Source organism: Gracilinanus agilis, chromosome 4 (assembly GCF_016433145.1).
Source record: "Gracilinanus agilis isolate LMUSP501 chromosome 4, AgileGrace, whole genome shotgun sequence".
Classification (NCBI taxonomy): domain Eukaryota; kingdom Metazoa; phylum Chordata; class Mammalia; order Didelphimorphia; family Didelphidae; genus Gracilinanus; species Gracilinanus agilis.
The window spans coordinates 54,104,897-54,125,914 of record NC_058133.1 but is presented as its reverse complement, the minus strand read 5'-3'; the positions used below and the strand labels follow the sequence as shown (position 1 = coordinate 54,125,914).

Here is a 21,018-nt window from a genome sequence, read left to right as displayed (position 1 = left end):
TTAACATGTAATGAATGCCAAGCTCAATGCTCTCAACAATGTTTATGAGACTTTATGGAGGGAACCACAAGCCCCATCTCTCCTCCACTGGCTCTGTCCCATCCTCTCTCAGCGGTCCCTGACAGAAGCCCTGGCTCAGTCTGGTTCAGGCAGAAAAGGAAAGCTCAGCTGGGCTTCCCATTGTCCCTGCCTTGCATGCAGGAGGTACTTGGCAAATGTTTGCTGACCTGAGGCTGAGAGATCATGACTGCTTTGTATAAAATACCTCTTATAAATTATAATAAAGTTCATCTGGAAGAACAAAAGATAAGAATATAAAGGGAAATAATGAAAAAAAATATGAAGGAGGGGGGCCTAGCAGCACCAGATCTTAAACTGTACTATAAAGCAGTGGTCATCAAAACAATATAGTATTGGCTAAGAGACAGAAGGGTGGATCAATGGAATAAACTAGGGGTAAATGACCTTAGCAAGCTAGTTTTCAATAAACACAAAGGTCCCAGCTTTTGGGACAAGAACTCATTATTTTTATTTTTTTTTAAACCCTTGTACCTTCGGTGTATTGTCTCATAGGTGGAGGAGTGGTAAGGGTGGGCAATGGGGGTCAAGTGACCTGCCCAGGGTCACACAGCTGGGAAGTGGCTGAGGCCGGGTTTGAACCTAGGACCTCCTGTCTCTAGGCCTGACTCTAACTCCACTGAGCTACCCAGCTGTCCCAAGAACTCATTATTTGACAAAAACTGCTGGGAAAATTGAAAAACACTATGGTACAAATTAGTTTTACATCGACAGCTTACATCCTATACCAAGATAAATTCAAAATGGGTAAACGACAAATATAAAAAGTGAAATCATAAATAAGTTAGGTGAACATAGAATAGTATACCTGTCAGATCTGTGGAAAAGGAAGGAATTTAAGACTAAGCAAGAGATAGAGAACATTGCAAAATATAAAATGAATGACTAATTATATCAAATTAAAAAAAAGTTTTATATAAATATTTTTTTATCCAAAAAAATGCTGGTCCCTCTGATTCATGATCAAATTTTCCTCAATAATCCTAGAGAAATGCCTCCAGAAGCCCTCTGTTATCTAACTCTCCCATATGGAAAAATGAAGAAGTAAAATGATTTTCATAACGACAGAGAATCATGGATTAAACCCAAGCCTGGGGAGGCCATGGGTGGTATCCTGGGAAGTGATGCTGTGAGCTTCTCTCTACAGGTGCCTCCTGAGAGAGTGAGAGAGAAAAAACAACGTCTCAGATAGGGACACCTAGAGAGTCCCAGGGAGTCTTGGGCCAGGCCGGCCAACCTGGAGCTCTGTGCCTGGGCAGGAGGCCACTCTGAGGGAAGTGCTTCAGCACACAAGGAGAGGCTGAACATCAGGCAAAAAAGATGCCTCCAATGCCTATGGGGCAATGTTGGGTCTAGACTGAGATGCCATCACTAAGACAGGGTGCCCCTGGGAGGCTATCACTCCCACCCCCCACATCCTGGCCTCAGGTCCTGGCTATGAGCCAAAGAAAGCAGTGGTAGGGGAGCAAACTTTGGGGGGGCAAAGCAGGGTCTCCCTCCCTCTCCAGGGGAATAAACAGGCCCCGACCAAACTGGATCCTGCAATTCTGCCACTGAGCTAACACAGCTTTCCAGGAGATGGACAGGGTAAAGAGAAAAGCAAGCTTACTCTTGTTCAGATCCAAACCCAGGCCAAGAACAGCCCCAGAGGAGGGGGCAGCCATCACACTGCCCTCAATCCAGCCCATCTACAAGCACTGACAGCTTGGAGCTGGGCGGCTACAATGGACAAAGCGACAGGTCTGGAATCAAAACGATTCCTCTTCCTGAGTTTAACTCTGACCTCAGACATTTACTGTTTCCTCATCTATAGAATGAGTTGGAGAAGGAAATGGTAAATCACTCCCATGTCTCAACCAAGAAAACTTCAAACAGGGTCATAGAGATACAAATGAACTGCCTCAATGACACAGGAGATAATATGCACTCTGAGTGCTCATCAGAGATATTACAGGAGGCGCCAGGGGTAGTCTGGGACATCTTCATAAGCTTAAGAATGGAAGAGGAGAGGAAGAAGGCTGCCACAGGGGAAGGAGAGAGGAAAAGGCAGAGGAAGAGTAGAGAAAAACCCTCATCAGAGAGCACAAAAAGACAGCTACACAGCCAGGGGCTGGGGAAGCTGACACCTGAACAGACTTCTGACCTGAATTGGTCAAAGTTCTCACATTCACACACTGACATACTCAGAGCCAGTTACAGAAATATATTTCACTCAACAGGGAAATAGAAGGGAAAGGGGAGACTAGTAGTTAGAAGATCAATAGCTTAGAGCAGTGATGGCAAACTTTAGAGATTGAATATCCATACTGCATCCTCACACTGCATGGGAGCTGCCCCCTTACCCAGATGGAGGAAGGAAGAGCTCCCATTGGCTGCTGGGCAGAGGGACAGGGCATGGGAGAAATATCCTCAGGGGTGGTGGAGACAGAGTGGGGGCAGCCCCCTCCAGTGTGTGTGCCATAGATTCGTCAACACAAGCTTAGGGGATGAGTTCTAAATAAAACAAATTTACAAGGCTATATAAGAATATTCAATAAGAATACAATAAAAACAAGAATATACAAAAACATTTATGGGGTTTTTTGAAGTGGCAAAAATGGAAATGTGAGGGAGTGTCCGCTAATTGGAGAACAGATGAACAAATTATGCAAGATACATGTAATGGAATACTATTTTGCTAAACTCTCATCGAAAAAAATGACCAAACAAGATTCCAAAGGTATTAATTAATGGTAAAACGGGCTAACTACCACCTGATAGAAGACTCAGAATACAGATTGAGACAAACATGTTTTAGAACATAACCAATGTAGAAATTTGTTTTAATTATATATATGTATAGTTTGGTTTCCCTGTATTTTCAATGAGGGAAGGAAAAGTTGTGGGGGAAAGGGTGAGAAGGCAAATATTGGCTGAATAAAATTATATATATATATATGCATATATATATACATGCATACATATATATGTATATAAACACAAAACTTGCCAACTCTGATAAAACCAAAAAGCTTATTTATTTCCTCACTCTCAGCCTTATTAACCAACAAGCTTTATATTTCTATTATTTTTACTAGCTCTTAGAAAGATGAAGCTATTGTAAAGAGATGCACAGTAGTTAATGTGATAATTCTTTTTCTGTTTAATATAAAAAAATCTAACATTCAGTTTTAATTTTGAGTTCCAAATTCTGTCCCTCCTTCCAGACCTTCCCTCATTCATTGAGATGGCAAACAATATGATAGCTATTATACATGTGAAGCCATGCAAAATATATTTCCATATTATTCACATTGGGAAAAAAGGCAAGAAAAATAAAGTGAAAACAATATGCTTCAAAATCTGCACCCAGAGTTCACTGGTTCTCTTTCTGGAGGTAGGCAACATTTTTCATGAGTCCTTTAAAACTGTCATGCATATATATCTACCTCCAGAGAAAGAACTGTTGGAGTAGGAATGCAGATGGAAGCATGCAATTTTTTCACTTGTTTATTTGAGTATATGTTTTGGGGTTTTGGTTTTATAAGATTATTCACCTACAAAAATGAACAATAAAGAAATGTTTTGCATGAAAATACATGTATATCCAAGACTGAATTGTTTGTCAGCTCTGGGAGGGGGGACGGAAGGATGGGTAAGACAATTTGAACCATATTAACTTCAGAAAACTTACATGGAAATTTGTTATTACATGTTAATTGGTAAAAAATAAAATGAAAATTAAAAAACTGTCATGGATAATTACATCCATCAAAGTAGCTAAGTTTTCCATAGATGATCATTATTACAATACTGCTGTTAATGTGAACAATATTCTCCTCACTTTACTTTGCATGAGTTCCTAGTTCCTACCCATTTCCCTCATAATTTCTTCTAGTACTATATCACAATCACAGGCTACAACTTATTTGGACATTCTCTAACCGATGGAAATCTCCTTAATTTCAGATTCTTTGCCACTATAAAAAGAGCTGCTATAGATATATTTGTATATATAGGACCTTTCCCTTAGAGAATTCCTTTTTCTTAAAGGAATCCACTGTTCTTTTTGTTCAACAGAGAAATTCAGATAGGTGTTTAAATAATTTACAGCTATTTCTCTAGAGAAACTTTTCCATTTTAGGGTTTTGTTTTTTTAAGTCAAGCTTATTGTTTCTCATGGCCCTGGAACAGCTCACTTGATTTCTTTCTCTTTAAACGCTATGCTATTCTGCTAAATACCAGTTTCCCTTTTCCCAATGAATACCATGTTCAGAAAGGGTTCAGGAACAATAATTGTATATGAAGCAGAAGCTAAGTCAGGAAAACCTTACTGCCTGACTTTGACTAATCACCTAACAATGGCTCAGCTCCATGTGTCTTTCCTGAGACCTTGGTACCTCTCAATGAAAAATCTTGATAATGGTGGCTCTGCTTTCCCCAAGAAATATTGCCATCTCATGTTCCTACCCCATTCTGGACTTGAGGAAAGACAAGATGCAGGAGCTCTCCTCAAGAGTAAGCAATCAGTGATATAAACTCATACTCAGCCCCCCTCCCCACGCCCATCCCCCCCCCCAAGTCCACAATCACTCCCTTCCCTGCCTTTGGCCCTGCTGTTGCCTAATACTCAACCTCTCTGAATATGACTAAATGAGCCAGATGGCCACATGCCATCACCCCCAAATCACTACTCTGGATCTAGTTTGAAGCAGGGATGGACCATAGTGAGAACAGCTCTAGAACCTAAAGTATGGGAACCTCTGGACCCTGTCATCTCTTTCATTGCGCTCTTCCCACCAATGTGGATCATGACCCCTCACCCCCACCCCTGGAAGGGTTCTCAGAAGAAATGAGGTGGCATCATGGATAAGGAGAGAGATGTGTAGGGCCAAGATAGTCAGAGAAACTTGCTTAATTTTCAGTGTGAGTTTTTACACCTCAAAATTGGCAAAAAGCTACAAATTAGGGCTGATTTACTGTTCTGATGATTGTCTAGAGCAGTGGTTCCCAAACTTTTTTGGCCTACTGCCCCCTTTCCAGAAAAAATATTACTTAGCACCCCCTAGAAATTATGAAATTATTTATTTAACTGAGAATAGAATGTAATACAAAAAAAGTGTGGCCATCACCGCCTCACTGGATTGCTGCAGCACCCACCAGGAGGCGGTGGCGCCCACTTTGGGAATCACTGGTCTAGACTCAAGAATTAATAGATGAGCAGATTAAACTTAAAAGCATATTGTCGGCACATTTGATTTTTCTGGAGTTTTTTGTTAAACTTGGATTTGGGAGATATTGCAAAAGAATAATCAATAGAAACTGGCAAATAACTGGATATGGAAGGTAGGCAAATAAGGGAAAGAGAAATGACAGGGTTTTTTGATATTATGAACACAAATACCTGGGATGTACTGATACCCTCAACAGAAATAGGAAGTATGGCGACAGCTGGGTGGCCTGGTGGATAGAGAACCAGGCCTGAAAACAGAAGGTCCTGGGTTCAAATTTGACCTCAGATACCTCCTAGCTGGTGACCCTGGGCAAATCACTTAACCTCCACTGCCCAGTCCTTACCTCTCTTCTGCCTTGGAACCAACACTTAATGTTGATTTTAAGGCAGAAGGTAAGGTTTAGTGGAAGAGGATACCTTGGCTCAGTTTATGAGCTTAATACAGTAATAAATATAATACAGTCATAAAGCACCTTTCTAACCTTGATGGGTTTGTTTTTTTTTAAATTTTAAACCCTTAACTTCTGTGTATTGACTTATAGGTGGAAGAGTGGTAAGGGTAGGCAATGGGGGTCAAGTGACTTGCCCAGGGTCACACAGCTGGGAAGTGTCTGAGGCCAGATTTGAACCTAGGACCTCCTGTCTCTAGGCCTGGCTCTCAATCCACTGAGCTACCCAGCTGCCCCCTAACCTTGATGGTTTTGAGCTAGATTGCATAGTAGATAAAGTGAGGGACCCACTAATTAGCAATGCAATCTTGAGAAAAAACACTTAGCCTCCGGGACCTGTCTGTCTGTATAGTCAGGGCCTTAGACTAAAAAGATCTTCATCCAAAGATTTCAAAGTTCCCTATGAATATTTTCTGGTAAAAATAATATTTCTAATGTTCAGTTGTAGAAACTTTGGGAAAGGGAGACTGAATGGCTTACCATAATCATAAAACAAATGTATGGCCATACTGGGAAAAGTACCAAGTTTTCTTAATTCCTTATCTAGTTCTTTTTCATCAAATTGTTGGCTCTCTTTAAAAATATTATTTCTACCAGTAAGAATAAATAAATGTATTATTCTATTCTATGTGAAATAACTACCTATGCCTAGATTCATTACAATAATTTCTCCAAACACTTTAAAATTTGGGTGACTAAGCTTATCACAGTTCCCAGTAATTAAGCCCCATGCATGGATCTATCAGATTCTTAAGTGGGACTCTTAAGGATTTGTTAAAGTCAAAGTTTGGAAAAATATGCAAATACATAGCATGGAACAGGAAACAATTGTCGTTTCCAACAAAAATAAAAGTTCTATTTTAGTTTGAAACTGCCAAATATACCCAGATTCCTATAAAGAATTTCAGTCTTGGATCAGTGGGTCTCTGTATATATTAGCAGAATGTTTATGTGGTCTAGTCCCAATATTTGTAACTAACTTTTATCTTCTGCCTTTTCAACAAGATGAATACATAGAACAATATTTTAACGTCAAGGCACAATAGCTTCTTTAAAGATTTACACAGGCAGCTAGTTGGTCTTGTGGAAAATGCTAAACCTTGAGTCAGGAAGGCTTGAGTTCAAAACTAGGCTTCAAATATTAGTGTTGTGAATCTAAGTCAGCCTTAGTTTCTTCAACTGTAAAATAGGTACAATTACATTATCTACCTCCCAGTTTGTTGTGAGGATCGAATGCATTATTGCAAAGCTCTTACTATAATGCTTGGTACATAGGAGGATATTAATAAATGCTTGCTCCTTTCCCTTCCCCTATTTTTTTTTAATGCCATAGTCAAGAATTTGCTTAATATGAAAAATCCTGGTATAAGATATATGAATAAATGGATTTTTGTTTATATTCTAAAATTGCCTCTAAAATTTAGTAGACCCTACAAAAGCATGTACTAAATAAAGCAATTGTTTTGTGAAAATTATACAGATCCATTTAACTTCATACAAATTTTTAAAATAAAAATAATTTCCAGTTGTATTGCTTCTACCCAGCAAAAAAATATTTATTAAATGCTCGCTATGTGTCAAACCCTGTCCTAAGCCCTGGGCTATAAAAGAAAAAAACAAGTCCTTGCTTTCAAGGAGCTCACAGTCTAATGGGATAGCAAACATGCAAGCAAGAAGGTGAGGGTTTTGTGCTCTGTGTTCATGTGTGTGATATATAACATGGAGATTCTCAATGGAGGGAAGGCAAGAGTATACAAGGGTTTGGGAAAGGCCTCTTGCAGAAGGTAGGACTCCAGCTGAGACTTGAAGGAAACCAGGGAGGGTGGGAGACAGAGGTGAACATTCTAGCCATTGAAGACAGACAGTTAAAATGCCAGGCTTTGGAGATAAACATCTTGTGGGAGAGAGCACAGACGTCGGTGTCACTAGATTGCAGATCACATGAGAAGAAATGACATGGAAGAAGACTGGACAGGTAGGAGAGATCCAAATTATCAAGGGCTTTGAATGCCAGAGGATTTTTTATTTATCCTAGAGGTGATAGGAGGTCACCTACACTTTCAGAAAATCCATCTGACAGCAGAATGGAGAACGGACTGAAATGACATGAGACTTGAGACAGGAAGACCAAGCAGAGGATACTGCAATAAGCTAGATATGACGTACTGAAATCCTGTACTGTGGTGGTGGTGGTGGTGTCAGAGGAATATATGAGAGATGTTATCCAAGAAGAAATGTGCAGTGTGGGCACAGATTGGCCATGGGTGGTGAGCGTGAAGGGTTGAGGACTATACTTAAGTTAGAAGCCTGTGCCTAGAGGTGGTAACTTCAAGGTACCTTGAGAGGTAACAGGAAAGCAGGGAATGAGGAGAGGGCTTTGGGGAAAAAGAAAATTAGTTCAAATGTCTATGTGACATCCAGTTCAAAATGTCCAATAGGCTGTTAGGAAGGTGAGAATTAAGGTCAGTCAAGAGGTCAGGGTTGGATAAATAGATCTGACAATCAACAATATAGAAATGATAACTGAATCCATGGGAGCTGATGAAATCACCAAAAAAAAAAAAAACAAAACAAACAAAAAAAAAAAGTACAGAGGGAGAACAGAAAAGGGTCCAGGACAGAGCCTTAGAGGACATTCATGATTAGTAGGTATGCAATGGATCCAGCAAAGGGGACTAAGAAAAAATAGTCAAGACAGATAGGAGAGGAATTGAGAAAAGTTTCAAGAAAACATAAATAGTATCAAGGAGATGAGGGTGATTGACAGTGTCAAAGGCTGCAGAGAAGTCAAGCAGGATGATGGTTAAGAAAAGGCTACCACATTTGACAATTAAAAAATCATAGGTCACTTTGAAAAAAGCAGTTTCAGTGAGGTTGGAAGACAAGACTGGAAAGAGTTAAGAACAGGAAAGGAAGTAAAGGAATCCATTATAGACTACTACAAACCAAAGAAGAATGGGTGAGATGTTTTAAAATATCCATAATTACCATAACCTAAAAGTAAAACATGAATTTTTTAAAATGTGTCTTTAACATCAATTTTATTATTTAAGATTAGTACTTCACTCAGCAGGGGAAACTAAATCAATTTGTTACTTTAAAAAAATAAGTTTTTATGGATGCTTTTTGTTTTAATATCCAGTCATTTTTGGACATGCATTACCCCTACATCTCAAACTGAAGCTTCTCTGAGTAACAAAGAAAAACAGTTAAGTAAAAACAATGAGTACAGTGTCATGTGTTTGATAACATAGGCAACATTAATCATTCGCAATTCCCAACCTCTCTGCTAAGAGCAGGGTATGTTTCATTATCTTTTTTCCAAGACCTTTTTTAAAAAAAAGTTTATTCAGAGTTTAGCTATCTTTTCATTGAAAATCAGCCAATTTCAGTGATTCTGATAAAGTTCAATTTGTGGTTCCCCATTAACTAGGACAAGTATTTGGACTTTAAAACTTCCATGGGAATATTTAAATCCAAATTTGTCTCCCTCTAAAAACTATTTTTGCTAAAATAAAAAAAAGGATCACATTTAGGTTTACTTATAAGAAGTAAAAAAAGTACAAAAACTACACCTAGGCCTCTAATACTAATAACAGATGACATACTGAATATGTGCTGACAGCAAGACAAAAAATAGATTATACAAAGAGTCATCCAATCTATTAACAAGTTTCCCATTCTCCCTCAAGAATGCCACCACCAAAACTTTTTTTTTTGGGGGGGGGCTAGAAAACAGCACTTTACGTAAGTATGCAAATATAGTTTGGTAATATTAGAATAGGTAGAAAAATGCAGATTACGAATTAAAGGACTTCAGCACTTAGCAAACAGTTTAACCTGGATGTTTTAGTTGAAGTAATTCAATTCCACCATGAAGTTTGACAGAACAAGAGTAAAGAAAACAAAAGAGAATATAATAAATCTCTAAACTTCCACAATGTAATTGTTAATGGTTGGTTAAGTGTGAAACTCTGAGACTGCTTACAGATCCATCTCACAACTATGTCAAGTTAAATTCCTTTGTTAGTGTTATAAATTGAAGTAGTTCTGGTACTATCCGAAATCAGATATAATACCTTAAAAGGGAAATAAGGAAGAGGAAAACCTCATGAGAGAGAATGTGGAATGTAAACAGATTAAGCATCTTTCCATGAGGCAACTTCCATTTGGTGGTATGTTTTCTGAAGTTCAGATCTGAAAGACTTGGGTTTCCCATTATTATTACTATAGAAGGACAAATTTGTTTCATCTGTTGATATCACTTTCTTGGATTTTAGAGTGGAGAAAGAGATGAGATAGAGATTTTCAATTAACTTGCATCCTAATATTCAAATGTCTTTCAAATTAGGTTTTAATTGTTCTAGAGATGAACTGAGCTACTAAATATACTTCATGTTTCAAATACACAATTCCTTGTTGACATATGAATATAAAGACTAGTCCCAGGTAATGGGTGCATTTTAAATATTCAGCTATCCTTGAAATACACATGGGAGAAAGGAATACAAAGATTTCTGTGTTTTAATAACTTCACAGATGGTGAACAATTTTTTAAAATCCTTTTAGGGATAAGACAAAAAGTGAAAAAACAGAAAGCATGCCAAGAATACACTAGGTACACTTTGAAAGGCTGGTTACACCTATTTTAATGAATATACTACCACTCTAGTAAAATGAAAAATAGCCCACCAGAAAAGCAGCTTACTTCAAAGACTCACAGATATTTCTCTAAGAAAAAAAATATGTAAAAGAAAACATCTCTGCTTTAAATCCTTAACTTCTCTAACTTTTAGAAAGAATGTTTTTACAGCAGTTCAGACTGGTTTGTATAATAAATGTACATGGTAATTTTCACCTACAGCAACCAAAATATATTGAAGAATAGAAACTCTAAGGGAAAGAAGTCTTATTCACAAATGGAAAATAACTATGATGTGATTCCCATACACTCTAAGGAACTTCTTAGTTCCAGATAATCTTACCCTTGGTGTAAGAGAGGACTTAAAAAATGGAGGAATAGATATTCCTCCAAGCGCTAATTTCTGAGATAAAATATTTTTGCTTCATTAAAGCTCTAAATCTTGTAAAATGATTACTTAGATGAGGGCCTATAAGAATGCACTCTTATCCTCTGCAAAAAAAAAAAAAAAAAAAAATTTAAAAAGTGGGGCAGCAAGGTGGCTCAGTGGATTGAGAGCCAGGCCTAGAGATGGGAGGGTCTGAGATCACCAAATCTGTGCCTCAAACACTTCCTAGCTATGTGACTCTTGGCTAGTCACTTTACCCCCATTGCCTTGTCCTTACCACTCTTCTGTCATGGAAACAATTCACAGAATTGATTCTAAGACAGAAGGTAAGGGTTTTTAAAGATAAATTTAAAAATGAAGAATTTAATTTGATGCATATCTTTCTTCCTGCCTATTACTGTGGACATTTCCTTGGCAAACACAGGTACTTTCTTGAGAAATAGCTTAATACCAGAGTCCTTCTACAAAGTATGTTATGTTAGTCTCAATTCTAGATTTCACTTAAAAACATCATGTGAACACAGAACATACCCAATAGGATTATGGTTCAAAAACCAAATGGAGAAAAATTAAGACTCTCAATTTTCATGGAAATTATCTTATTCTCACATATAAAACATTAACATAAAGGAGGAACCTGCCCATTCATCTTCAAATCAGTATATCAAAATGAGCAGCCATGCCTCTTTCCAGTCTAAAACTCGGTAATATAATCTGTAAGATATAAGCAAAATGTTACAAAAATTATTTTCTAACAATTGTTTACTCATTTAATGGGATATAGGATACATGGATCCCTAGGAAAAGTACATTTTGTCACTAGGGCAGTTTAAGTTCAATAAGAACAGCACAAATGTAGATGAATCTAAGATGAAAATTGTGGCAGAGAGAGTGTAAAGACTGATCACACATTTTTAAGAATTCCTCTTGTTTACAAAAGATTTAGTATACTTGATAACTAACCCTTATCTATAGTTTTATGACTAGGAAGCATGGCAGGAACAGCAAATGGGATTAGAATCAGAAACACCTAATTCAGGTTTTGGTTTAGAAATTGTTAATGTGACCTTAGGCAAATCACTTCAACTCTGTCTTTCACATCTATACAATGAGGATAATAATACTTCAAACACCTGTTTCATAGGGCTGTATAGGGTTGGGGGAGAAGGGTGCTTCCTAAAATCTTAAAATGCTATAAAAATGAGTTACTATCATTATGTCTACAGCTTTCAACAACAAAACTGAGCAATAAGGTTACCGACCAATTATAAAATTAATTCCATTCATAAAAGCAATTAATTATCTGACAATTCTGGCATTTTCCTTGGCTAAGGAGGAAAAATGAGGTTACATGAATAACATGTCTTCTAGGATAAAGGAAGAAATCAGGTAGAGGGAGAAAAAAAATGGTAATAAATTAGAATGATTTAACAATGTCTCATAAAACAGGCTGAGATCCAGAAGATGCATTATACTAGGAATATAGGAAAATGGAGAACCTAGGGAGCCGGGCAGAAAAGCCATTCACGGAAAGTTCACCTCTTCAACCCATGGGAAACCTGCATGTGCATTTGTACAGCAAGTCTTTATGCTATATTCTGCCTATGCTTCTTTTTTTCCCCACAATGGTGTTTGGGTTGGAAAATACCAAAAGCAATGCGTCAACCTGAGGGGGAAAAACAGACATCTGAAAATAAAAATCAGATAAGCACACTTAAGCCAAAATAAAACGTTAAACCAAGTTTTATTTCAACCTGCTAAATTTATGGCATACAATGACCTAAACATAGATCTCCTTAAACTCCTTTCTCTGCAAAAACAAATGATGGTGGAAAGGGAGAATTCCTGAGGTCTTAACAAAGTAACACGTTGCAGAACCGAGGGAAAAGTTTCATTAACTTCTCTTTTAAACTTCTGTTTTTAATGAACAACCTTTGGAAAAGTTCAGCGTCACCCATGCCACAGTAGTCACCTACAAAGCTGCTTTCCTCGGAAAGGCAGTCTTTTCTTTTCTCCTTGGCCAACCTGCCCCCTCACACGAGATGGTCCGTCACCAATCTCCCCCCAAAGGAAAACAAGAACAACACAAAACCGAAAGAGGGTTCAGGGGGAGCCGCGTCGAACTCGACACCGACAGAAGGGCTGGTGGGCGGCGCCCGATGCCCGGTCCCGGGGCTCGCCGGCGGGCGGCCCTCCTAACGACTTCCGTCCGGCCCGGCGGCGGCGGCCTCAGTACAGGTTCTCAGTGTTGGCGCTGCGCGGGGTCTTGATCTTCTCGATGTTCTTGAGGATCACGTCGTGCAAGGTGGCATACTGGTTCCGCACATGCAGCAAGATCTGGCGAACACTGAGATACTCATTCTCGTCCACCTCGGCCACGGTGCGCCGGTAGTCTTCCACCTGCGGGTACTTGACTATCTTGGACACGAGCTTGGCGCGGGTATTGTAGTAAGTGGAGAAGCGACGCAGGTATGAGGCGGCTGTGCTCTCCACCGTCCACAGCTGGTCCACGGTATCCTCCTGAATGGACACGCCGAAGTTGTTGCCGTCCTCCACCTTGGGGATGAGCAGCTGTACCCACATGCGCACTGTGTTGCATTTCTCCCTCAGCAGCTCGATCTCGGGCTTGACGCGCTCGATCAGCTCCACCAGGTGCTGGTTGCTGCGCAGCAGCTGCCCCTCGCCCCCGGACAGCCCGGCGCCCTTGCCGGGCGGCGCCGGCTGCAAGGTGGCGGGCGTCGGCGGCTCGCGGTTGGGCCCGTCGCCCGCGGTGTCCGGCGTGTCCTGGGCGACGGGCGGCTCCGGGGCCGGCACCGACCGGATGCGGGACAGGTCCTGCAGGCGGAGCTCCTGGACGCGGCTGTCCAGCTCCGACAGCTTCTGAGGGAAGAAAGTGGACACGAGATCCTCGGCCTCCTGTGCGATTCGGGCCCGAAACGACTCCACCTTGCCCTGCACGTCCTGCTCCACCTTGAGCGGCGAGGCCATGGCCGGGCCTCGGGCGTTGTAGTAGGGGCAGGCTTGGCCTCGCTGCTGCCTCGACCGCAGCGGCTGCTGCCCCCACCAACTCCCAACAGCCCGGGGCCCGCTCACCGGAAATGACGCCTCGCAGGCGCGGCGGCCCCGGGTTCGCGTGCGGGACGCCTCGCGGCTTCTGCCGGGGCTGTCATCCGGAGAGTTGCGGCCTGCTCCAGGGGGTGCCCAGCGGAAGCCTCCGGGACACCCTCCACCCTTTAGTCTGGGCTTCTGGTTGCCAAGGGCGGTGGGGCCCAATACAGCCCAGCCCAACGGCCTGGAAAAGCGGAGGCCTCCTGCGCAGGTGGAGAAGCCAGGACCAGCCTCCTACCTTTGGGGCCGGCCAGACCGGACTCACAGGCCTTCAAGGCACAGTACGCAAAGGCCTCGCCTTCCATCACCCCCACTAAGCCGGTGGGGGTAGGGGGGGCTCAAAGGACTCACCAGGCCTGTTTTTTTCTTCTTTGCAAAAACATCAGTAACAATCTCCCTGGTATTGTCTATGATTTAACCTCTTCCAGAGAGCTCCTGTGGGTGCCTATATCTGACCTTAAAATGCTTTTTAGCTATAAATGTTCATTTCCGTACTTTGTGGGAAATGAGACCAAGCTGCTCCTGACATATCCAAACTGAACCCCTTTTTAGTCCCAGTATTTTCAGGAATCTTTGGGAATAGGTTGTTCCCTTTCTCAAAGCTGTGGATGACCAAGTAGAATAGGCTGCTGGGTACTACCAAGTATGACCTACTGCAAAAACATGATTATCTCCAACTTAACCTGTCCATTCCTTGTTCATGCAAAGTTGTTTGATTGTGGGGCCTTGGCTTTTTGTTTCTTTGTTCTTTCTTTGTATCCCCAGCCCTTAAAACAGTCTGCCACAGTTAGGTGATTTAAAATGCAGGAAATAATGCAGAAACCAGGCTAGCCATACAGCCAAAGCAACCATTCCATCAATAAGCATTTGGTAAGCATCTACTATATGCCCTTGGTACTAAGCTAAGACCTGGGAATATAAAGAAAAAGGTGAAATAGTATAGATGATTCACAGCCTACTCCAGTGCCATATTTGTGCCCAATATTTTTATAAATATTTTTTAAAACCTAGAAGGTAGTCCCTAGGTTTCAAGTATATTCTTTCTATGGATAATTTATAGGAAAACAGGAACAAGAATGACAAAAGATGAGAGGGCTGGACTAAGATGTCAAATGCACTGTTCTTCTTGAACCACTGGAAAGCCAAAGACAATGGTCTGTTAAAAAGAGACTCCAAATATTGGCACTCCTTTCCTTCCTCCTCCCCTAAAGCATCCTGCATAGGTTCTCTGTTCATAGGGCATGGAAGTCATCAACTCTATTCCATCATTCGAGATGGAGGACCACTAAGCCTTATGTAACATCTGCCCTACAATGGCCTCCCACAGCTTCCAGGTTTTGCCTACAGATCTCTCCTATTGCCCTACCCACCTAACAGTCACCTGACCTGACTGCTGAACTCTCACACCTTCTGGACCTTCTATCCTTTACCACTCACATTGAGAAGGGCTGTCTCACTTTTTCTAACATTCCGAGTTTCATCCATTCATTATTTATCTTTATATCCAGTGACCACACCATGCACATGTTCTTTGGATACTATAAAACTTAACAACAACAACAAAAAAAAAAAATCTAAAGCACACAGAGACACTAACTACACCTAGGAGGAAAAGTTACTAAAATAAAAGTACCTAAGATCATTTGTTAACATGATAGTAATTCAGGAACACTATCTCTAGTAAATGTGGCTAATAAACATTTAACACCAAGTGTTTTCCTTACAACAGTCCTATGGCGGTGCTGGGTTGTTTTTTTGTTTGTTTGTTTTTAATCCCTATTTTATATGTGGGAAAAGGTTAAAAGAGATCATAAAGTTATTAAGTATTTAAGCCAAAATTCAAATCTAGGTGACTATATCTGGAAAATTTTCCTCTAACTTATACAGACTCAAGTTTCCTTTACTTAAACAAACATGAGAATTCGCTATTCATCATTTTATTTAAGATCACAAAAAACAAAAGATATGTTGTTTTTAATTATTTTATTATTTAGTATTTTTCTTTTTATTATATAGGCTCAAAATTGAAAACCAAACTTGGGGAAAACTGTATTACCATATTTTTCTAAGATTTCTTCACAGATGTAAAGATTACTCTGGAGACATTTTCTTTTGCATCATATTTTGAGAAAACTACTGCTCAGCAAACTGTTCAGTATCATTGGTTCAAAGCCAGTATTTCTACTTACTTTTTAAAATAGCTTAATTGATAGATATATAAATTGCTGAAGTTGGTAAAGTAAGAAAAATAGGAAAACAGTATACAAAAAATATGAATGTAATCATAATGACCAAATTTGTCTCCAAATAAAAGATGAGAATATATATTCCTTTCCCTGAAGAGCTGGAAAACTATGAGAATAGAATCCTATATAGACTGCCAGAATCAATTAATGGGTTGGTTAGTTTTGCTGAACTACTTTTTTTTTTTTAATTACTTTCTTTCTTACAAAGCATAGCTTCGATATGAGAGGGGAAAAAGAAATATTCTAAAGTGAAGATGATATAAAAATTGAATATATCCCTGCAAAGTTTTAAATGTTTTAATGTAGCTTAGATTTGTTATATGCTTCCACTTTTATTAAAATGTTTAATTTGTAATATAGTGGCAATCGCAGAAATACTAGCATGATATAAGGACGCAAATTTTTAATTATAAAATGTAATATAATTATTTATATTCTTAGTTGACTTGTCTGTCAAGTAAATATAAAGTTTTTCATGGGCTCTAACTTATATTGCCATGTGATACATATTACAAGCATAACCTGGATTTGAAGCCAAGAATGCTTGGGTTCAGATCTCATATCTGGCACTTGGCTCTGGGACCAAAGGGGGTTAACCTATCTGATCTTCATTTGTAAAATGGGTGTAACAGTATTTATAGTACCCATCTTCGAGGACTGCTGTGCTGCTGGTTCAAAAGAGATAATTTATATAGGATACTTTGCAAACATTAAATTGTTAGGTAAGTGGGAGCTATTATTTACTACTAATAGTTTATTATCTTTGTTAATGAGAGTTGTATTAGGGTATGAGGTTGCTCAAATGAATTCCATTATCAACTTCTGCTTCTTATATATGCCCTTAGTATGGTCCTGGCCTTTCTCATCTGGTGTCTTTTTATCCTGGTAATTCATGTTTTGCTCTTCAAAAATCACAAAGATAGTTGCAGACTTTTAGTGGGCTCTATGCAATGTAACCACTGCCCTCACAGGCTTTCCAGAAACTAGATTAGGTCTAGGCTACACAGTTAGAAACTTTCCCTAAGGTGATAGACAGTTATTAGTAGCAGCACCAATCAGTTAACTGGAAGACTTTACAGGTTCAGAGAAACAGTAATGCCTGATTATCCCTCTTCTATAGTGGGGGCTAACTCTGCGATTCCCCAGGCCCTGTGGCCCAGATGGAGGTCACAAGACAGGCCCTAAGATGAATCTGGACCCTAAAAGTCCACAATTAAAAAGCTAAGAGAGACCACTAATCAAAATTAGCCTTTTGTGGTCAAACACTGTGATTCAAATCTCAGAATCTCTTTAGCAGATATTCAAGTTGGAGGAATAATAAAAGGTAGTTTCAATATCATGGGTATATTTTAGCTCAACAGCAGTTCAAATAGGAACGAGTATCTTCTCAGAATAAGGAACAAAGCATACAGATAATATTAGTAGAAATTGGTATTAAAAGGGAAAGAGTATCATTTTGGTATCTATATTTTTAATATCTTCAAGCTTTATGGCCAACTTGGAAATTTCATAGTTCTGAACCAGATACATTCCAACCACATTGCCAAGTATAAATGCAAGCAAAAGCTGGATAAAGATGATGGTGGTCCTTATTCTGGGCTCCATGATGATTCTCAGATCCCTCCTTCGTACTCAGAGTAATATCACTGCTCCCATTTTGCACTTGGGGATTGAGTCTGCACTTCCTTCTCTGGGTCAGAGGGTTAGCACTGAAGCTTCTGCTCCGGGGATGTCTGCTCACCTCTTTCAAGGTCAGAGGAACTGAGTCTAATACTGGCTAGTGAGTTAGAGATACTACAGTGACCTCATTCTGCTCCCCCATCTGGATCCATAATCCTAACTGAACTCTTATTCCTTAGTTCTTATCCTGGTCACTTGTTTATGGATCAGATTTGTAGTCTTATCCTAGAAATGACACATTGTGGTTTCTCCTTATATTTCCTGAATACTAATCCATCAGATACTTTTCTTAGGTCTTTGTTGGATTGGTTGTGGGGAGGTGTGATGAACCAGGTTATACTACTTCCCCATATTCCACCATCTTCAATGGTCCATTGATTGCTTAATTGCCATATCTAATGGCATTTTCTGAATCCTTTTTTTTAAACCCTCACCTTCCATCTTAGAATCAATACTTGATATTAGTTCCAAGGCAGGAGAGTGGTAAGGACTAGGCAGTGGGAGTTGAGTGACTTGCCCAGGGTCACACAGTTGGGAAGTAGAAGTGTCTGAGGCCAGATTTGAACCTAGGACCTCCCATCTCTAGGACTGGCTCTCAATCCACTGAGCTACCAGCTGCCCCCTATTCTTATCCTTCTTGACATCTCTGCAGCCTTGGTACTACTGACTACCCTCTCTCCCCACTGAGTTTTTTAATGCAAATTTTCATGACATTATAAACTCTCCTTATTCTCCTCCTACTGGTCTGACCACTCCTTCTCAGTCTCCTTTGCTTGATCTTCATCCAGTAAAAGGTCTATCTTGAGCCTTCTTCTCTTCTTTCTTCATACAGATTTTTCTGGTAATCTCATCAGCTCTCAGAGATTCAATTGCCGTCTTCATGCAGATGATTTTGAGATGTATTTCCAGTACCAACCTCTCTCTTGATCTCTAGTCTCACTTCACCAAATGTCTATTGGATGTCTTGAGTTGAATGTCCAACAGACATCCCAAACTCAACCATGTCTAAAACAGAACTCATTATCTTTCATTTTAAGGTGATCAGGGAAAAAGGAAAAGAAAGTATATATTCTAAAATATTTATAGCAGTTCTCTGTGGTGGCAAAGAACTGGAAATTAAGGAGATGCCCATCAGTTGGGGAATGGTCAAACAGGTTGTGGCAATTGATTATGATGGAATGCTACTGCATAAGAAACAATGAGCAGGTTAATTAAAAAAAAAAGAAAAAATATGGAAATACCTATACAAAAGTGAAATGAGTAGAATAAAGAGAATATTATAAACAGCAATAGAAATGCTACTTAAAGAATGACTTGCATATGTCCACCTCCAAGAAAGAACAGATATAAAAGAAACACAGCAAAGCAAAGTTTTATTTACATATATATTTTTGTTCAATGATGCTTTTTGTAGTATGAAGAGAGGGAGGGTGGGAAATACCTGGGAATTTTAATGTAACAAAACAGCAAATTAATTTTTAAAAAATTTCTACCTTCCCTTGTTCCAAACTTTCCTCTTACAATTAAAGACATCACCATTCTCCTAATTGCCCAAGCTTTCAACCTTGTTAACTAAAAATTCAATCCATCTATTCAGTATGTTGCCAGGTGTCTTCCTGACTATTCATAGCATCTTTCATTTGTGTCCTTCTGTCTACTCACACTGCTACCACTCTAGTATAGGCCCTCATCACATTACCTAATGACTTATAGAATTGTCTTCTAAACAAACCGAAAAATAAATAAGAAAGAGGTAAGAGAGGTGAATGAAGTCCTAGAAAAATTAGATTTAATTGATATGTGGAGAAAAATAGGGACAAAAAGGAATACACCTTCTTCTCAGCTGCACATGGCACATTCACAAAGATTGACCATGTTATAGGGCATAGAATCATTGCAAACAAATGCAAAAGAGCAGAAATAATAAATGTAACCTTCTCAGATCATAATGCAATAAAAATAATAAATAGTAAGGGCACCTGGACAGGAAAATCAAAAACTAATTGGAAATTAAATAATATGATTCTTCAAAACCAATTGGTCAAAGAAGAAATCATAGAAACAATCAACAATTTCATTGAAGAAAATGACAATGATGAGACATCCTACCAAACTCTGTGGGATGCGGCCAAGGCAGTACTCAGGGGGGAATTTATATCCTTGAGTGCATATATTAACAAATTAAGGAGGGCAGAGATCAATGAATTGGGCATGCAACTCAAAAAATTAGAAAGCGAGCAAATTAAAAATCCCCAGATGAAAACTAAATTAGAAATACTAAAAATCAAGGGAGAAATTAATAAAATCAAAAGTAAAAGAACTATTGAATTAATAAATAAGACTAGAAGCTGGTATTTTGAAAAAACAGATAAAATAGACAAAGTACTGGTCAATCTAATAAAAAAAAGGAAAGAAGAAAACCAAATTGATAGTATCAAAGATGAAAAGGGAGACCTCACCTCTAATGAAGGGGAAATTAAGGCAATCATTAAAAACTATTTTGCCCAATTATATGGCAATAAATATAACAATTTAGGAGATATGGATGAATATTTACAAAAATATAAACTGCCTAGATTAACAGCAGAAGAAATAGAATACCTAAATAACCCCATATCAGAAAAAGAAATTGAACAAGCCATCAAAGAACTCCCTAAGAAAAAATTGCCAGGGCCTGATGGATTCACAAGTGAATTCTATCAGACATTCAAAGAGCAACTAATCCCAATACTATACAAATTATTTGATATGATAAGCAAAGAAGGAGTCCTACCAAATTCCTTTTATGACACAAATATGGTACTGATTCCAAAGCCAGGGAGACCAAAAACAGAGAAAGAAAACTACAGACCAATCTCCCTAATGAACATAGATGCAAAAATCTTAAATAGAATACTAGCAAAGAGACTCCAGCAAGTAATTAAGAAAATCATTCACCACGATCAGGTGGGATTTATACCAGGAATGCAAGGTTGGTTCAACATTAGGAAAACCATCCACATAATTGACCATATCAACAGTCTAACAAACAAAAATCACATGATTATCTCAATAGATGCTGAAAAAGCCTTTGACAAAATACAGCATCCATTCCTATTGAAAACACTGAAAAGTATAGGAATAGAAGGACCTTTCCTAAAAATAATAAACAGTATATACCTAAAACCATCAACAAACATCATATGCAATGGGGATAAATTAGAAGCCTTCCCAAT

General features: G+C 39.1%; 2 protein-coding genes across 2 annotated transcripts in view; both read right to left on the bottom strand.

Annotated features, from left to right (window-relative positions):
* Positions 1-21,018, bottom strand: part of ATF6 (activating transcription factor 6) — a 230,624-nt gene that overhangs the window by 84,270 nt on the left and 125,336 nt on the right. The gene's annotated exons all lie outside the window — the stretch shown is intronic.
* LOC123245396 (proteasome activator complex subunit 3-like) lies at positions 12,999-13,757 on the bottom strand. The gene has a single exon (XM_044674261.1). It carries the CDS (start codon positions 13,755-13,757, stop codon positions 12,999-13,001), a length of 759 nt encoding a protein of 252 aa, XP_044530196.1.

What these genes read in the sequence shown, in the direction of transcription:
- LOC123245396 (XM_044674261.1), bottom strand. Translation starts at nt 13,757, where the DNA reads ATGGCCTCGCCGCTCAAGGTGGAGCAGGACGTGCAGGGCAAGGTGGAG.